This window comes from Piliocolobus tephrosceles, chromosome 6 (genome assembly GCF_002776525.5).
Source record: "Piliocolobus tephrosceles isolate RC106 chromosome 6, ASM277652v3, whole genome shotgun sequence".
Taxonomy (NCBI): Eukaryota; Metazoa; Chordata; class Mammalia; order Primates; family Cercopithecidae; genus Piliocolobus; species Piliocolobus tephrosceles.
The window spans coordinates 78,774,107-78,790,414 of record NC_045439.1 but is presented as its reverse complement, the minus strand read 5'-3'; the positions used below and the strand labels follow the sequence as shown (position 1 = coordinate 78,790,414).

Here is a 16,308-nt window from a genome sequence, read left to right as displayed (position 1 = left end):
CTGAACATTTTAACTTTTAGGTTTGACCTGGAAAATCAAAAGAAGTACCAGTCTCTGAGGGAAAGCCACCCTCTCACTGGGCTTCTTTCCCCTCTCAGGCCCAGCCCCCAGCTGACCAATTGTGTCAACAGCAGACAAGACAAGCAAGAAGATCCAAAGAGGACTGACCGGCCATGGAAGAAAGAGGGCTGATAGTCTCAGCAAACAGCACAAACCCACGCTCAACACTGCTCAGAGGGGTTGCCCAGGAATCAGGAAAACACACATGTCATATTGAACTTGAATATCTATAATTAAACTCCTTTTCAAAGCTGATTAATTTTAAATCCTTATTTCCTGTGAACTAAATTAATTTATAAATAAGAAATGAATGAATTAATACAATAAAATTCTTAAGAGTAGGAAGTCTGGCTTCTCTCTATGCTCAAAGTTTGCTCCTGCCAACCTCAGCCTTGCACCAATTGCTGATGTTTAATTCTGTTATTCAATGAAAAGAACTCAAGCCTCAGGTTATCTCCTCCTCCTCTATTAATCTGTCCTCTCCCCTTCCATTCTATTCTACACATTGTAGCCCAAATAATCTTCTGAAAACTGCAAATTCGGTCATATTTCTCAGAAGTTTCATGTATCTCTTCAATTGCTTCCCATGCTCTTTAACAAGCTGTAGGCCCTGCTGTGTCTACCCAGCTACCCTTCTTCCTCTCTCCTCCCCAGCCTCTGTCTGGGATCACACTGGCTTTCCTGCAGTATGATCTCACATTGAAAGGCTGTCACCTCTAATTAACATGTTCTTGCCTCCTTTTCTCCATCACCGTCATTCTTCAGATGTTAACTTAAACATCTCTTTCTTTAGGAAGGCCTTCCCTGACCTTCCAGACCAGACTAGATCTCTGCTTTCCTAGCAGTTTTCACTAGACCTCTGGTATGGTTTGGCTGTGTCCCCAGCCAAATCTCACCTTGAATTGTAATAATCTTCATGTGTCAAGGGCAGGGTCAGGTGGAGGTAACTGAATCATGGGGGCAGTTTTACCTATACTGTTCTCCTCGTACTGAATGAGTCTCAGATCTGATGGTTTTACAAATGGGAGTTCTCCTGCACAAGATCTTTTGCATGCTGCCATGTAAGATGTGCCTTTGCTTCTCCTTTGCCTTCTGCCATGATTATGAGGCCTCTGCAGCCATGTGGAACTGTGAGTCCATTAAACCTCTTTCCTTTATAAATTACCCAGTCTTGGATATGTCTTTATTAGCAGCATAAAACCAGATGAATACAACCTCCAAAGTCCATATCACGTGAGTAATTCATTCTATTATTTATGTTCTATTCTATTATTTAGTTAAACAGAATATGTGCTAGCCATATAGCTAGCCAGCTGTGCTCAGGGTCATCATGAGGCTGCACCTGAACTAGTGACATTCCTTTGCCATAATGAAAGACAACATTAGTCTTTCTATTGCTTTAGTCATTAAACCTTTTCAGTGTGGTCCAAGGACCAACCACATATTGAATTTCACATCAGGGTGAATAATGCTATGATACTTGTAACTCATAGTATGGAAACTAAGACTACACCAAGCAGGAGAAGCCCAGTCAGAAGTCTGCAGTCTTACCACCTGCTTCTCCTTTACTCCTTGTCTGTCAGCTGCGACAAGTCATCTTGAAATGTGCCATGCTCTGTATGTGGGGTATCCTAAAACAGGAGTGAGGTTTCTACAGAGGGAGGAGTTGACGGGGTGCCTCATTTGTTTTGTCCATTTTGCCACATATAAGACAGTTTCCATTTGCTTAAGTGGATTTATAACTTATATTATCTAGTTTAAACTAAACTTGCTTTTACAAATGGAAAGTGGCTAAAAAATTACTGCAAAGAAATGAAGGATTAAGGATAATTCTTTTAGTGCAAGCTCCTCCTTAGCTGCATTACGAGCTTATAAACAAGAATGATCTAATCAGATCAGAGCTTTGGCCCCTCAAATGTTCAAATTATCAGGAATTAAATCTATTTTCTTTTTCAATAAATGCTGTAAATGCATACTAGACCTTGAGATATTATCTAATGATAGCATCCAGCTGTTGTAATTAGCAAGTCTTTGTAAAAAATGTTTATTTATCATCTACTCTAACTTTAAATTTTCCTATATTTGTGTTTTATGATATATGCATATTAATATATTAGCACATGTGTATACAACTTATACATTATTAAATAACCATTTATGTAGGAATGCCTGCTCATAAAAATTTACTGAAAGTGAAATAAAATCAAAAGTGCTTGAAAGTGGCTAAGTCAGTTTTCTTTTTTTTTTAAGTTAACATCTCACCCTGTCACCCAGGCTTCAGTATATTGGTGCAATCACAGCTTACTGCAGCCTCGAACTCCTAGGTTAAAGTGATCCTCCCGCCTCAGCCTCCAGAATCATTGCGATTACAGGTGTGAGCTACCGGGCCTGGCTAGAGGTCAGCTTTTAAATTCATATGGACCTGAGTTCAAATCCCTGTGGTATCTCTTACTATCTGAGTGGTCTGGGATGAGTTAATTAACCTGTCTAAGACTCAGTTTTCATGTCTGTAAAATGTGGGTGCCTGGCTTAAAATACTGTTGTGAGAACTAAGTGAAATAATGTTGGTGAGACACTGCGCATAGTGCCTGCCTTATAGCAGGTATTCGATAAATAGTTCCCACTGATGCTGAGTTATTACTTAGTCATTGACGCTGGGCCTCCATACATGATGCTTATCTCTTACTGCAATATCCTCCCCCTCCTTTTCTCTATCTAATTCTTATTTGTCCTTTAAGATTCTGCTCTGAAACCGTCTTTTTCAGGACGCCTTCCCCTGAATCCATGGTGCCACTTCATGACATACTGCAAGAATCTGTTTACTTCTGTCTTCCCCTTGAGACTGCAAATTCCTCGTGTCCTTGAGGAAAGACTAGAATCCATCTAGTCTGTGTATCTTCTGCACCTTCAGTGCTTGGGATGAAGCTCGTGCTCAAAAGAAAAATGTTTATCAGCTGACTGGACAAATAACTGCATGCCTATCCAAGCTTCCTTTGTTGGCATATTTAACCCCACCACGTTTTGAAGACTCTAGATCAACCCATAGCACAGGGTGCTAATGCATCTGCCCCTCACAAAGCGTTAGCCTGAGCTAACCACATCAATTTTACCATCCTGTAGGATGACACCAAAAGCATCGGTGTTCATGTCCAGCCTCTCTTGAAAACTGCCACCTTTAAGTGCACAATAGCGTACTGAAAAAAAAAGAAAGAATCTGCCATCCCTTTCTTTTTCATATGTGCCATCATATTTAAGTTGGTAATGTTGCCTTAAATTAAAAAAAAAAAAAAAGCCCACCCCAGACCCAAATTTAAAATCATTCTAGGCTGAAGTGTATGGTTCACAAGGGCTTAGACACACGTGCCAGCTAGTATGCCTTCCAAAAGTTCTATCTGCCAAGCATTACTCCAAGACCCTATCCAACTTTCCTAAGAGAAGATTTGTAGAGGAAAATAAATATATACACAGTGTATACACTGTAAGTAACAACATTTCAAAGTGTAAGCCCTTAGGGTTTGTGGGAACGTAATGTCTTTTTGATTAAAAATATCAACATTTCAATTTTAACTGGAAGGTCAGGGAAACATTATTCTATTTCGCTAATTATTGTTTTCCATGAGGGAGTTTTTCCACAAGTATGAAGGATAAGAATCTTTTCTATGTCTAGTGATACATAGAATTAACTCTTTCAACAACCAGAGGCTACTGCAGTATTTATAATACACTGGAATTCAAGTTTGAAGTCAATATTTGAATAAATGAATGTCTTGGGAGGTTATTGAAAATATTTCTATAGGTATCTCTCAAATGCCTATATATGAATCTCTGGGAAAAGCCACAAAAACTATGTATTTCCTATTCTGGCAACTGTTCTTAAATTACTCATTGGTAAAGAATTTTGGATTACTTTAAAAACATATGCCCAAGTAGGCCAAGCGCAGTGGGTCACGCCTGTAATCCCAGCACTTTGGGAGGCCAAGGCGGGGGGATCACCTGAGGTTGGGAGTTCGAGACCAACCTGACCAACATGGAGACACCCCATCTCTACTAAAAACACAAAATTAGCCGGGCATGGTGGCGCATGCCTGTAATCCCAGCTACTCGGGAGGCTGAGGCACGAGAATCGCTTGGACCCGGGAGGCAGAGGTTGCAGTGAGCTGAGATGGAGCCATTGCACTCCAGCCCGGGCAACAAGAGGGGAATTCCGTCTAAAAAAAAAACAAAAGACAAACAAACATAAAAACATATGCCCAAGTAATCACAGACAGGTCTCAAGGTAGGATTACCTGATTTATAGGTGCCTAGGGATAAAATGACACTGTAGTAGGAAACTCCCTCTTGCCATAGTAGGAGGGAGACCTTACATGTCATGGCCACTGGGACATGGGTTGAGTCCTTCTATCCCACCATGGTTTTACTAGTTAAGGTTTGGAGATATAGCCTCTGAGCATTCTGGTTCCTCACTGGAACTCAGAAATGGCTTTTTTATGGAAACGATGTTGTAATTCAATGATTTACGGGGGAGCAAAGTATCTAGGCGGAGGACTTCTCTTAACTGCAAACACCATCTCACCTCCTCAAGATTCTGAATTTCCCAGTTACAGTCATTACCTTAGAGCCACCATTAAGAAAAGTAGTATGCAATAGAACTTTCTATTGTTTTATCTGTCATTACAAAATATACATTTAAGCTTCAATATAGGCAAACCAGAATAGTAGAATATAGTATACTTGTCTAAGAGTCAACCATCATGGCTAGGATTAATTCTATAAAAATATATCCCAGGCTCCAGACAAACTTTTATTAAAGTTTGTTAATGTGTTTGGATTTTCTTATAGTGGCTTAGGGAAATATATATGTAAATAAGAATAAGGGATTATATTGTTTGTTGGTTTAAAGAAGAAAAAAACTAAGATAATCTGAAACAATAAATTATATGGCAAGACTACACTTACAAAAAGAAAAATCTTGAATAAACGTTGAAATACTTTCATATCCATTAATTCCTTCATAAATTTATGTTTTTAGAGATGGGTGTTTTAATAATTTTTTTTAATTAATCAAGTTGAGAACTCTTGGGGGAAAAAAGAAGGGAAGCCATGTCCCTTTTTTCTAGGGGTAGTATTGTGATTTAGCCCATTCAACATAATTCTAGAAATGTCCATTTCTAGACTTTCATTCAGTGAGTTCCCTTCAGAAGCTAGGTTATTGAGGACAGGACGGATGTGGCTATGCTGACTATTTAATGGAGAGGAGGGAAACAAGCTGGGAAGGGAGGTATTTGGGCAAGACTGAACATTATGAAGATCCTTAGGACACTGCTGTAGGTTCGACACTCATCCTTCTCTCTTTACTCCTGAGCTCTCTCCCCGTCCCAGTGATCTGGGAACTGGTCTTGGCACGCTTAGTTCTGGTGTCCATTTTTTTTTTTTCTCTCTCTCTCTTTCCCCTGCTCTCTCTTCCTGTCTCCCTATGTCCCTTTCCTACTTGCTTCCTACCTCCCTCTCTGTGCCTGGATAATTCCCACTCATCCTTCAGGCCTTGGTTTGATTGTCACTTCCTTAGAGAGAGCCTCTACAGCCCCCTAGATTAAGTTAGGTTTTCCCATTATTTCTTCCCATAGCATCTTGGGCTTTGAAGCACTCATCATACTTGTAGGCATTTGTTTAAGGTGTGTCTTCCTGGCTAAACTGCAAACTACAAGAGTGCCAGTTGTGTCTCCAGCTCTAGCACCTAGCACAGTGCCTGACCCATGGGAAGTCCTCAATAAGTAGTCATTAAATAAAGAGTTGAATAAATTAAGAATATATGCATGAGATAAAATAGGACATGGAGGTATTTCCAAATGAGCTTCAGTACAGCGGAGAACACGGTTGCAACACCACAAGGCATGCGTGATACATTCCTGACTGTTAAATCCTTAGGTTAAGAACCTCCAGGATGAGGGAAAGGAGAGAGGAAGGATGTATGGCTGCCAGAGAGCGTAACTTTTAAGAGATTCATACTTACCATTAATTTAATTTGTTTAGTAATGTTATTAAAGATTGGTTTGGAATTTTAAATAACTTTAAAGAATGGCATGGAATTTTAATTTCTATCATAAGAAGGCATGCTTTTACAGAACTTAAAATACTGCCTTAGCCCTGGCATGGTGGCTCACGCCTGTGATCCCAGCACTTTGGGAGGCCAAAGGAGGCGGATCACTTGAAGTCAGGAGTTTGAAACCAGGCTGACCAACATGGCGAAACCCCATTTCTACTAAAAATACAAAAATTAGCTGGGCATGGTGGCGGATGCCTGTAATCTCAGCTACTCAGGAGGCTGAGGCAGGAGTATTGCTTGAATCCAGGAGGCTGAGGTTGCAGTGAGCCGAGATTGCGCCGTTGCACTCCAGCCTGAGCCACAGAGTGAGACTCTGTCTCAAAAAAAATAAATAAATAAAAATAAAATAAAATGCTGCCTTAGTTCACTACTCTGTTTACAAGATACAGGAAGGTGGTAATCATACCTATACCAGAAAGAATAAATCTTCATATATCCTTCATGATATAAAAATAATAAAATTAATATATTACATTGGTGCAATTCCATAAGAAATAAAAAAGTATCCTTGGAAATGACTATCTTGTAGATGGCAAGTTCCTGCTAATTTAGTTTGAGTTCTTAAATATGGTTATCCATCTCTATTCTCCACTGCATTATTTACACAGTTCAGTCATCTCCCCCTCTAAAACTGTAAAACTTTCCTTTCTGAAGAAATAAATATGCTCAACAACTAATAGGAATTAAAATAACTAACTCACAGGATAATTTGTTTTAATTAAAATATATTTCCAATCTGATAGTTGATGCTGTGGAAACGTTTTGTCCAACATCAATGATCACATGCAGTAATAAAACATTTAATACTCTGGCAAGTATGGGGTGGACAAGCTCCTAATTGAGACTCTCACATTTCAGACATCCTTTTGTTCCCTGTGCCATGCCAGAATAAAGGTTTTATCTTAATCCTAAAGGATCTGACAGGCATCAATTTTCACATTCGCTTACTCCTGATCTTTGAAGTAGAACTCCCTTGGGTTTCAAGCAGAGAAAGCACCTTTCCAGAGAGAGAGCTTTCATGATGTCAAGGCAGTAAAAGACTCCATAAAGCAAAACCATCAGCATGGCAGATCGCACAAGAGCAAGGGAGAACCATGAGCCTTCCTAGTGACACCTATGCAACATTGTGGGCCTCTCTGAGAAGACTACAGCCAAAGGATTGTGTGTTTAGTGGTAGATACCTGACTTTTCAATGAAGTATTTAAGAGCAAGGGCCACACATGTCCATAGGACTTACAAGGAATAAGGAGGGTGGCAGATGGAGAAGGGCATTGTACCTACCTATTGCCCTGCTTTGTTCTAAACAGTTCTCATATACACTGCTGCACTTGGAGTTTCCAGGCTGCATGAACAACAAATTATGAAACATTTACAAACATAGTACACATTCATAAACTTAAAAGAAAAAATTAATAATACTCCCAGAAGAATATAGCAGACTTCACTTTCTGACACAGGAAATGTTTGACAAGTAAGAAAAGTAAACTGATATTTTGGGTGAACAGTGTACACTCTTCATAGTTCATCGCCTTGGAGCTGCAGAGTTGGTTCTGATTGGGCTGAGGGATTCTAAAGGCTACCAGTGTCCTGTGTCCTGAGGGTTACTGCTTCTGCTTGAGAAGTCACATTCCAGAACTCAGTCCAAGTCTCAGCCAGAAAGTGATTTTCAGGACATTGCTATAAACATTGGCCATGTAGCCAACTTCTATTTAACTTTGAATTGGTAGATTGGATCTCTACTCTACTCAGGTTTGTGCCAGGCTCACGTCTCACCCTTGAAAATCTCATCCAGAGAGCTTTGATCATCCCTGTATATACAATCTCATCAGCAATATACCGGGGGGAGGGATCCGCTTGATGCCTTTGAGATGGGCAGTGTCTTTGGAAAGATTAGTTTGGCAGCACTGTGCAGGAGGGTTTGAGGGAACGAGATTGGAGTCAGGAAAGGGTCTTTCAGAATCACCTAGGCAAGTGAGGACCAGTACTTAGAAAGAGGCAGTAGAAGTGGAAAAGTTTGGATAGACTCAAAACATAATTTCATGGTAGAATCCTAGGTCTTAAAGACTGAACTTATATGGGGCCCAAAGTGTGAGAAAAACAGAAGATTGTAGATTAATGAAAGATTGTCAGTGCCATTAACAAACATGAGTAAATCAGTAGAGGAATCAAGTTTGGAGTCAGGGAGAAAATGCTGAGTTCAACCTTGATATAGGTAAGCAATGTAGTGCAATGCGGCATTACAGCTACAGAGATACATAAGAGCCAAAGACAGAGAAGTTAGAGAAAGTGTGTACACAGGCAGCCTGCCAGAAGCAAGATAAAGGCCAAGGGTAGAGCCTGGGAGAGTGCTAATGTGGTGGTATGGCAGGGCTTGTGTTTTTATTGGAGGAGATGAAATAAATGATAACGTAAAAAGGTACGACTTACTTTGAAACATATCAAAGATAAGACGGATCAATGGATGATAATCAGCTATATAAGTAATAAAGCAAATATAATAAAATGTTAATTGTAGAACTGAGATGGTGAGTTTGTGAGTGTTCACTGCATAATTCTTTCAAATAGTCTATACGTTTAAAAATACTCATAATAAAATGTTGGAGAATGTGAAAAAATGAAAGGACAGCAGCGACTAGAGATGCAGAAAGAGAATGATAAGGTGGAAATGTTTTGGAAGCTTACAGAAGAGGTCTCAAAAAATAAGAGGTGGGCCAGGTGTGGTGGCTCACGCTTGTAATCTCAGCAATTTTGGGATGCTGAGGCAGGCAGATTACCTGAGGTCAGGAGTTTGAGACCAGCCTGACCAACATGGCGAAACCCTGTCTCTACTAAAAATACAAAAATTAGCTGGGCATGGTGGCATGCACCTGTAATCCCAGCTCCTTGGGAGGCTGAGGCAGGAGAATCACTTGAACCCGGGAGGCGGAGGTTGCAGTGAGCCGAGATCACGCCACTGCACTCCAGCCTGGGTGACAGAGTGAGACTCTATCTCAAAAAAAAAAAAAATAAATAAATAAATAAATAAATAAATAAATAAAATAAAAATAAAAAATAAAAAAATTAAGAGGTGGAAGTCTTAGCCATAGCAATCAGGCAAGAGAAAGAGATAAAAAACATACACATAGGAAAAGAGTAAGTCTATTTTTCTTCACTGACTATATGATTCTATACCTAGAAAACACTAGACTCAGCCAAAAGGTTCCCAGAACTGATAAACTTCAATAAAGTTTTGGGACACAAAAACAATGTACAAAAATCAGTAGCATTTCTATACACCAATAACATTGAAACTGAGAGCTAAATCAAGAACACAATTTGACTTACAATAGCCACCAAAATATAATAAAATAAAATACCTAGGAATACATCTAACTAAGGAGGTTAAAAGTCTCTACAAGGAGAAAAAGAAAACACTGCTGAAAGAAATCACAGATAACACAAATGAAAAAGCATTCCATGATTATGGATTGGAAGAATCAATATAATAAAAATGGCCATACTAGCCAAAGCCATCTACACATTCAGTGCTATTCCAATAAAACACCAACATCATTTCCCCCAGAAAATGATGGTTCATATGGAACCAAAAAATGAGCTCAAATAGCCAAAGCAATCCTAAGCAAAAATAACAAAGCCAGAGGCATCACATTATCTGACTTCAAACTACACTATAAGCCTACAGTAACCAAAACAGCACGGTACTGGCACAAAACCACACACATAGACTAATGGAACAGAATAGAGAACCCAGAAATAAAGGTGCACACCTGCAGCCATTTGATCTTTGAGAAAAATAAGCAATGGGGAAAATACTCCCTATTCAATAAGTGGTGCTGGGATAGCTGGCTAGCCATACGCAAAAGAACGAAACTGGGCCCTTACTTTTCACCATATACAAGATGTATTAAATATATAAATCTAAGACCTCAAATTGTAAGAATCCTAGAAGTAAACTTAGGAAATCTATTCTGGACATCAGCCTTCAGAAAGAATTTGTGACTACATCCTCAAAAACAACTGCAACAAAAATAAAAATGGACAAGTGGGACCCAACTAAAGACCTTCTAAGCACAGCAAAAGAAACTATCAACAGAGTAAACAGACAATCTACAGAATAGGAGAAAATATTCACAAACACTGTGCATCCAAATAGGTCTAATATGTAGAATCTATAAGAAACTTAATTCAACAGGCAAAAAACAACCCCACTAAAAAGTCGGCAAATTTCATGAACAGACATTTCTCAAAAGAATACATACAAGCAGCCAACAAATATAGGAAAAGATGCTCAACATCACTAATCATCAGAAAAGTGCAAATCAAAACCACAATGAGATACCATCTCACACCAGTCAGAATGACTATCATTAAAAAGTCAAAAATACAGATGCTGGCGAGGCTGCAGAGAAAGGGGAATGCTCATACACTGTTGGTAGGAATGTAAACTAGTCCAGTCACTGTGAAAAGCAGTTTGGAGAGTTCTCAAAGAACGTAAAACAGCACTGCCATTTGACCCAGCAATCCTAACTACTGGGTATACACCCAAAGGAAAATAAATTGTTCTATCAAAAAGACACATGCATGCGTATGTTCATCGCAGCACTATTCACAATAGCAAAGACATGGAATCAGTCTAGGTGCCCATCAGTGGTGGATTGGATAAAGAAAATGTGGTACATATACACCATGGAATACTATGCAGCCAGCCACAAAAAAAGAATAAAGTCATGTCCTTTGCAACAACATGCATGCTGCTAGAGGCCATTATCCTAAGTGAACTGACACAGGAACAGAAAACCAAATACCACATGTTCTCACTTATAAGTAGGAGCTAAATATTGGGTACTAATGGACATAAAGATGGCAACAATTGACACTGGGGACCACTAAAAGGTGGAGGGAAAGAGGGGGGCAAAGGCTGAAAAGCTATCTGTTACTATGCTCATTACCTGGGTGATGGGATCATTTGTATCTCAAACCTCAGCATTGTGCGATATACTGATGTAACAAATGTGCACACATACTCCCTGAATCTAAAATAAAGATTGAATTTAGTACCCATGGACTCAAAGAAGGGAACAATAGACACATGGTGGCCTATGTGAGGGTGAAGGGTGGGAGGAGGGTGAGGATTTAAAAACTACCTACCAGGTATTATGCTGGGTGACAAAATTATCTGTATGCCAAACCCCCATGACAAACAATTTACCCTTGTTAACAAACCTGCACATTGACCCCTTGAGCCTAAAATAAAAGGTGGAAATAAAAAAAAAACTAAAACTGAAATAAAATAAAATAAAAGTTGAATTTATAAAAATAAAAACAACAACAAAGAAGAGGGGTCAAACATTATAAACAGACACAGAGTACTGAAGAATAGATTTAGCAATTAAACCACTGGTGACTATTGTAAAAGTAACCTCCATCAAGTTGTCAAGCCGAGCTCAGATCTTCCAGTATAGTACACATGTTAACACAAAGACAGAGACGATGCTTTCTAGAAGTTTGTGGGTGAAAGGAAGATGACGAGGAGGTGGAACATTATTAGGTTGGGTTGAGGGAGTCCAAGTTTTTGCAGGCAGAAGGAACCAATAGAGAAAGAGCGAAGACTGAGACAGAGGTTACTGGACAGAACTAGGACACAGAGTTGGCAGGAGAGGACTGGATGAGAAGCACAGGGAAAAGACTAGCTTTGGAGATAGTTGCTAAGGAAGAGAAGCAAGGAGAACCTGGGCGGACTTAGAGCTGTGGAGGGGTGAAGCTGAGGATAACATGTTGGATCACCTCAGTCTTCCAGTGAAGCGAGATATGAGATCATCGGCTGAGGCTACAATTGGGGGATTAGGAGTAAAAATGATCTAGTGCAGCCTCTGACAGTTATTCACTCTCCGGCTCTGTATTTGAGGAAGACAGGACTTTCTCTAAATTAGCATTTGGAAATCCTCAAAGTAAAGGCTCTAGTGATAAGGGCAGAATTACACTGCTGGGTCCAATAACAATAAAACATTACATACCAAATAGCACAACTTTTCACACCGTATGGGGCAGTAAGCCATTTGTTCCGTGGCTTGAACTTTGATCCGCATATCGGAAACACCACCTACTGGTGGCTGCTTCCCTGGAATTTCATTGTAATATTCATGATCTTCTCTCTCCTCGGCATGGCTATCAATGTGCACCTCCTCACTGCGAAGGAAAAAAGAATCCTCAAAAGGCTGGGCGAAAATTCAAATACTGTAAGGGATGCAAGGGGATCGGAACCAAGCAAATCATCCTGAAAAACTTTGCATTCATGTTTTCAGTTTATAGCTGTGCTTAAGTGATGTTAAACATCTGGATGAAGCAGTCAGATGGTTGAGTTGTTTAGCTTTCTGTAGACAAAATGGGGTAAGCCAATAGAAAGTGCCAAAGGGATGCTTCTGTGTCTCCTCCAGTGATACAATGATAATAACAATATATGAACTCCCTAAATGTAAGACATTTTTGTCATAAGATTATAAAAACACAAAGTATTCTTGAGTATCTCCAGCACACTTTGATTGTTCCATTTTGGAAATGTTTTGCCCACATAAAATTTAAATATTGTTCTTTGGGTACAGGGCCTGTCCCAGTTTATTAATCCAAGATGAAAAAAAAAACAAAAAATAAGAGAGTTATAGCCAGCTATCTTGTCTGCACAGAACTGGAGGGGTATATGGGATTAATAAAGAAATATTAGAACCATATGTCGTAAGTGGGTAGATTTATATAAACATGGAATTGTTTTAAAAATTGAAACAGGTCAAGACAAACAAACAAACAGACTTTTCTTCCAAATTGGAATCAGGGATAGTTTCTTACAGAAAAAAAAAAAAAAAGAATAAATCAAGTCTATTTGGATTGAACTGATTCAACTGACAACTCACACAGTTTTGTTGGGTTCATTACATGCCAATAAAATTATAGCACTAAGACAGAAGTGCTATCCTGGGAAAAATTCAGCATCAAGGCCTCCTGGTAACTGCCTCTCCTTTGCTACCCTAGACTACATCATAAAAGGAGATCTCCAAACTGAGTATTTGTTGATACACAGAGTGACAAACCAGAGGAAAATGCATTTTGAAGTACCTAAGAGTTTTGTTTCTCCAGCATGAATTGTGTGAGCCAGAGGCATCACTGCATTCCACACTTGGTGGAGTCTGACAGGCCTGAAAGGGTTCAGCTTTCATTGCAGACTTTCTGTGCCTTAGAACAACCAAATTCTTGGGTCCCATCATGTTCCACTCCAACCACAGTTTAGCTGGAGCCTATCTATTTACATCGCAAACCAACTGACAGGAATTCCTACAAGAGACATTTAATTCTTATTTTGTTCTTTGTTCTTGCTGTTTTTTTTTTTTTTTAACTGATATGCAAAGGATCTGGGGTTGAATCAAATCTAAGAAGTTTATTGATGTTTATTATTTTGATTTCAATAAATTAATTCAAAGCTCTTTATAGTGCTAGAATAACAGAGATAATCTCTTCTTACTTTTAGTGAGAAGGGATCTACTCTTTTGATCTTGTTATAAAGCAAGAGGATATAACTGGATAAATGTGAATGGAAGGAAAATATTATTTTGTACTGAGACTGTGTCTATTTGTAAGAAAAAATTATTAATTTGATTAGTTCATTTTAAAATGCCACATGAATGTTATATACACACACAAATAAATATATACAGAAAACTGCACACATATATATATATATACATATTGTCAAATTATTATAAAACTCTTGGCTGACCTTTCACAAGACGTATCTAAAGAAGGATTTTTCAAGTACTGTTTAAACCGGAGTTCAAAAGCCTGCCCTATGGTATTTATGACGTCTTGGGCCATTCCATTGTGGCATTCCAATATGTGACAGGCTGTAAGAGGGCATACAAAAAACAATATTATAATACATTTTTAGAAAGAGAAGATTACATAAAATCAAAATACTTCAAAACCATTAACTGATATGAATAAAAGGGAGCAGGACTACAAGTTCTCTGCAGCCATGAAATGGTATAAAGAATACTTCACATTTCACATGAATCAAAGAGAAGAAACATTCAAATTTTACACCAAAATATATCCAACACTTACAAATTGGGGGCTCAAGGCAGGAATCTGGGGGCCACATTTTTATAAAAGTACACTGATTTGACTAATAATGTGACTAATGTTTAACTGCTAGCTCTTGAATTCAGTGTAAATGATGCTTAGGGCAGTAATCTACACAGAGGGCGAAGTTTGAGGTTTCATCTTTGTCCTCTTTGCATGGTATGTTTTGGAAGATTGAAAAAATATGAGTTTCCAAATCGCTTCCAAAAGTGGGGAAGGAGCTGTTGGTAAAGATAGGGGCTTTGGAATACCAACCCCCTCCCCTGCCGCCACCCCTTTTTCCTGTCATTGCTACTACAAAGCACTGAAAAGTACAGCAATCCCCATCTTTGAAATTCCACTAAAGAACTATCTTCAATAAGCATCAAAATCAGCATTGGGTGAAGGTGTCATTACCAGAAGATAAAAGAGTTTATATTAGATACTTTTTCTGAAACACAGTCACCGGGAACTCGCTAGTTTTCACACAAAATAAACAAGTTGGGGCGCTGGCAGGCATCCGACTATTATAAATGGGTAAGCAAATCTGCTGCTGCCACTGAAAAGAGGAGCTCGTGGTTAGGTACTGTAAATTAATCTCTCTACCATATGTAACATCATTCCTGCCTTGGTGAGAATATGGCCTTGCAATGTGAAGATATAATGACTGAAGTTTCCTAATGATGACCTAGAAAGAGTCCTAAGGATGGCTTAAAGACAGAGGCAATAAGTCTCACGACGAAGTTTTACAAAGGAACACTGGGATAACCTGAAGAATTGAGAGATGAGGAAAAGCCCAATAACAGTTTAATATACACAAGAGTGTTGTAAAAATTGTCAGCTATTCTCTGAGAATAGGAAAGCAGGGGAGAGGCAATGGAGTGTATTGAGAATCAGATTAAATAACAGGGAATTAAATACTCTTCAAGGAGTGCATGGAGAATCAGACTAAATATCAGGGAAAGTATCTTGGGTCTCAGCATTTTGAAAACAAACCTGGAACACATTACTAAGAGGGATATCTGAGGAGAGGAGAGACAGCTGTCTTCATGGACTGGTTTAACTACGCTAACTTGGAAGCATGATTTTATGCTTTGTATTGTCTTGGAAAAAATTCGAATTTATTTGAAGTAAAAGGCAATTCATTGACATCTAATAGAATTTGTAGAGTTGATAACAGTAAGTTATAACAGAACCTATAACAGTGTTTCTTAGCCTTATGTTAATAATCATCTCAAGGAATCTCAGATATTCTCATTTCAAAACTAATTTGACTTCTATTTAAAAATTTTGTCTGAACACTTTTGAAAGGTGTGTGTGTGTGTGTGTGTGTGTGATGGTGGTGTGGTGGTATTACTAAATCAAACAAGGCTAAGGTGTCAAATCTTCATTCTTATAAAGTTGCCCCTTTAAAGTACAAATTGGATCCTGAAATAGACTTAGGAGCTAATTCCAGTTTTGAAACCCAGTTAAGAATATCTATAAATTTATCTTTCCCACCAAAGGAAAATATTTGGTCTATCTTTAGACTGCCATTTTATATTATTCCTATCTTTTTCTCCACAGTAGCTTTATATAGTGACTAACAGATAGAAAGTGCTCTAAACATACTTGTTGAATGAATAAATACTGATTTCTCTGAATCGTATGAATAGTTCTACTGTATGAAATTGTCTTTGAGTTATTTGAAGTGAGAACTGCAGTGGGTCCCTGCAGTGGGACATGTTCTTATAGCCACTAGGTGATATAAATTATTTCTTTGGTCATTTGTGGAAATAGTCTCCTTTTTGCTAGTCAGGCCTCGTATCCCAAGACCTAAAAAGTACCCTTGGAGATGTATCCTCCAGTTGAGCCAAGAGAAGCTGTGTTACATTATAAGAAAAGGTAACTCACTAGTCCCAGATACTAGAGAGGCTTAAAGGAGGGAGGAGAGAGGTTCACTTGAGCCCAGGGGTTACAGGCTCTAGTGTACTGTGATCACACCTATAAACAGTCACTGCACCCCAGTCTAGGCAACATTGCAAGACCCTGTCTCTAAA

General features: G+C 38.8%; 1 protein-coding gene across 1 annotated transcript in view; it reads right to left on the bottom strand.

Annotated features, from left to right (window-relative positions):
* The window catches only part of SHC4 (SHC adaptor protein 4), a 139,704-nt gene that overhangs the window by 19,306 nt on the left and 104,090 nt on the right, over positions 1-16,308 (bottom strand). Inside the window, exons 7-9 of the mRNA XM_023227117.2 lie at positions 13,929-14,052; positions 12,178-12,349; positions 7,445-7,505 (exon numbers count right to left, since the gene is read on the bottom strand). Of these exons, the coding sequence (XP_023082885.1) occupies positions 7,445-7,505; positions 12,178-12,349; positions 13,929-14,052 (357 nt within the window). The remainder of the gene's footprint in view (positions 1-7,444; positions 7,506-12,177; positions 12,350-13,928; positions 14,053-16,308) is intronic.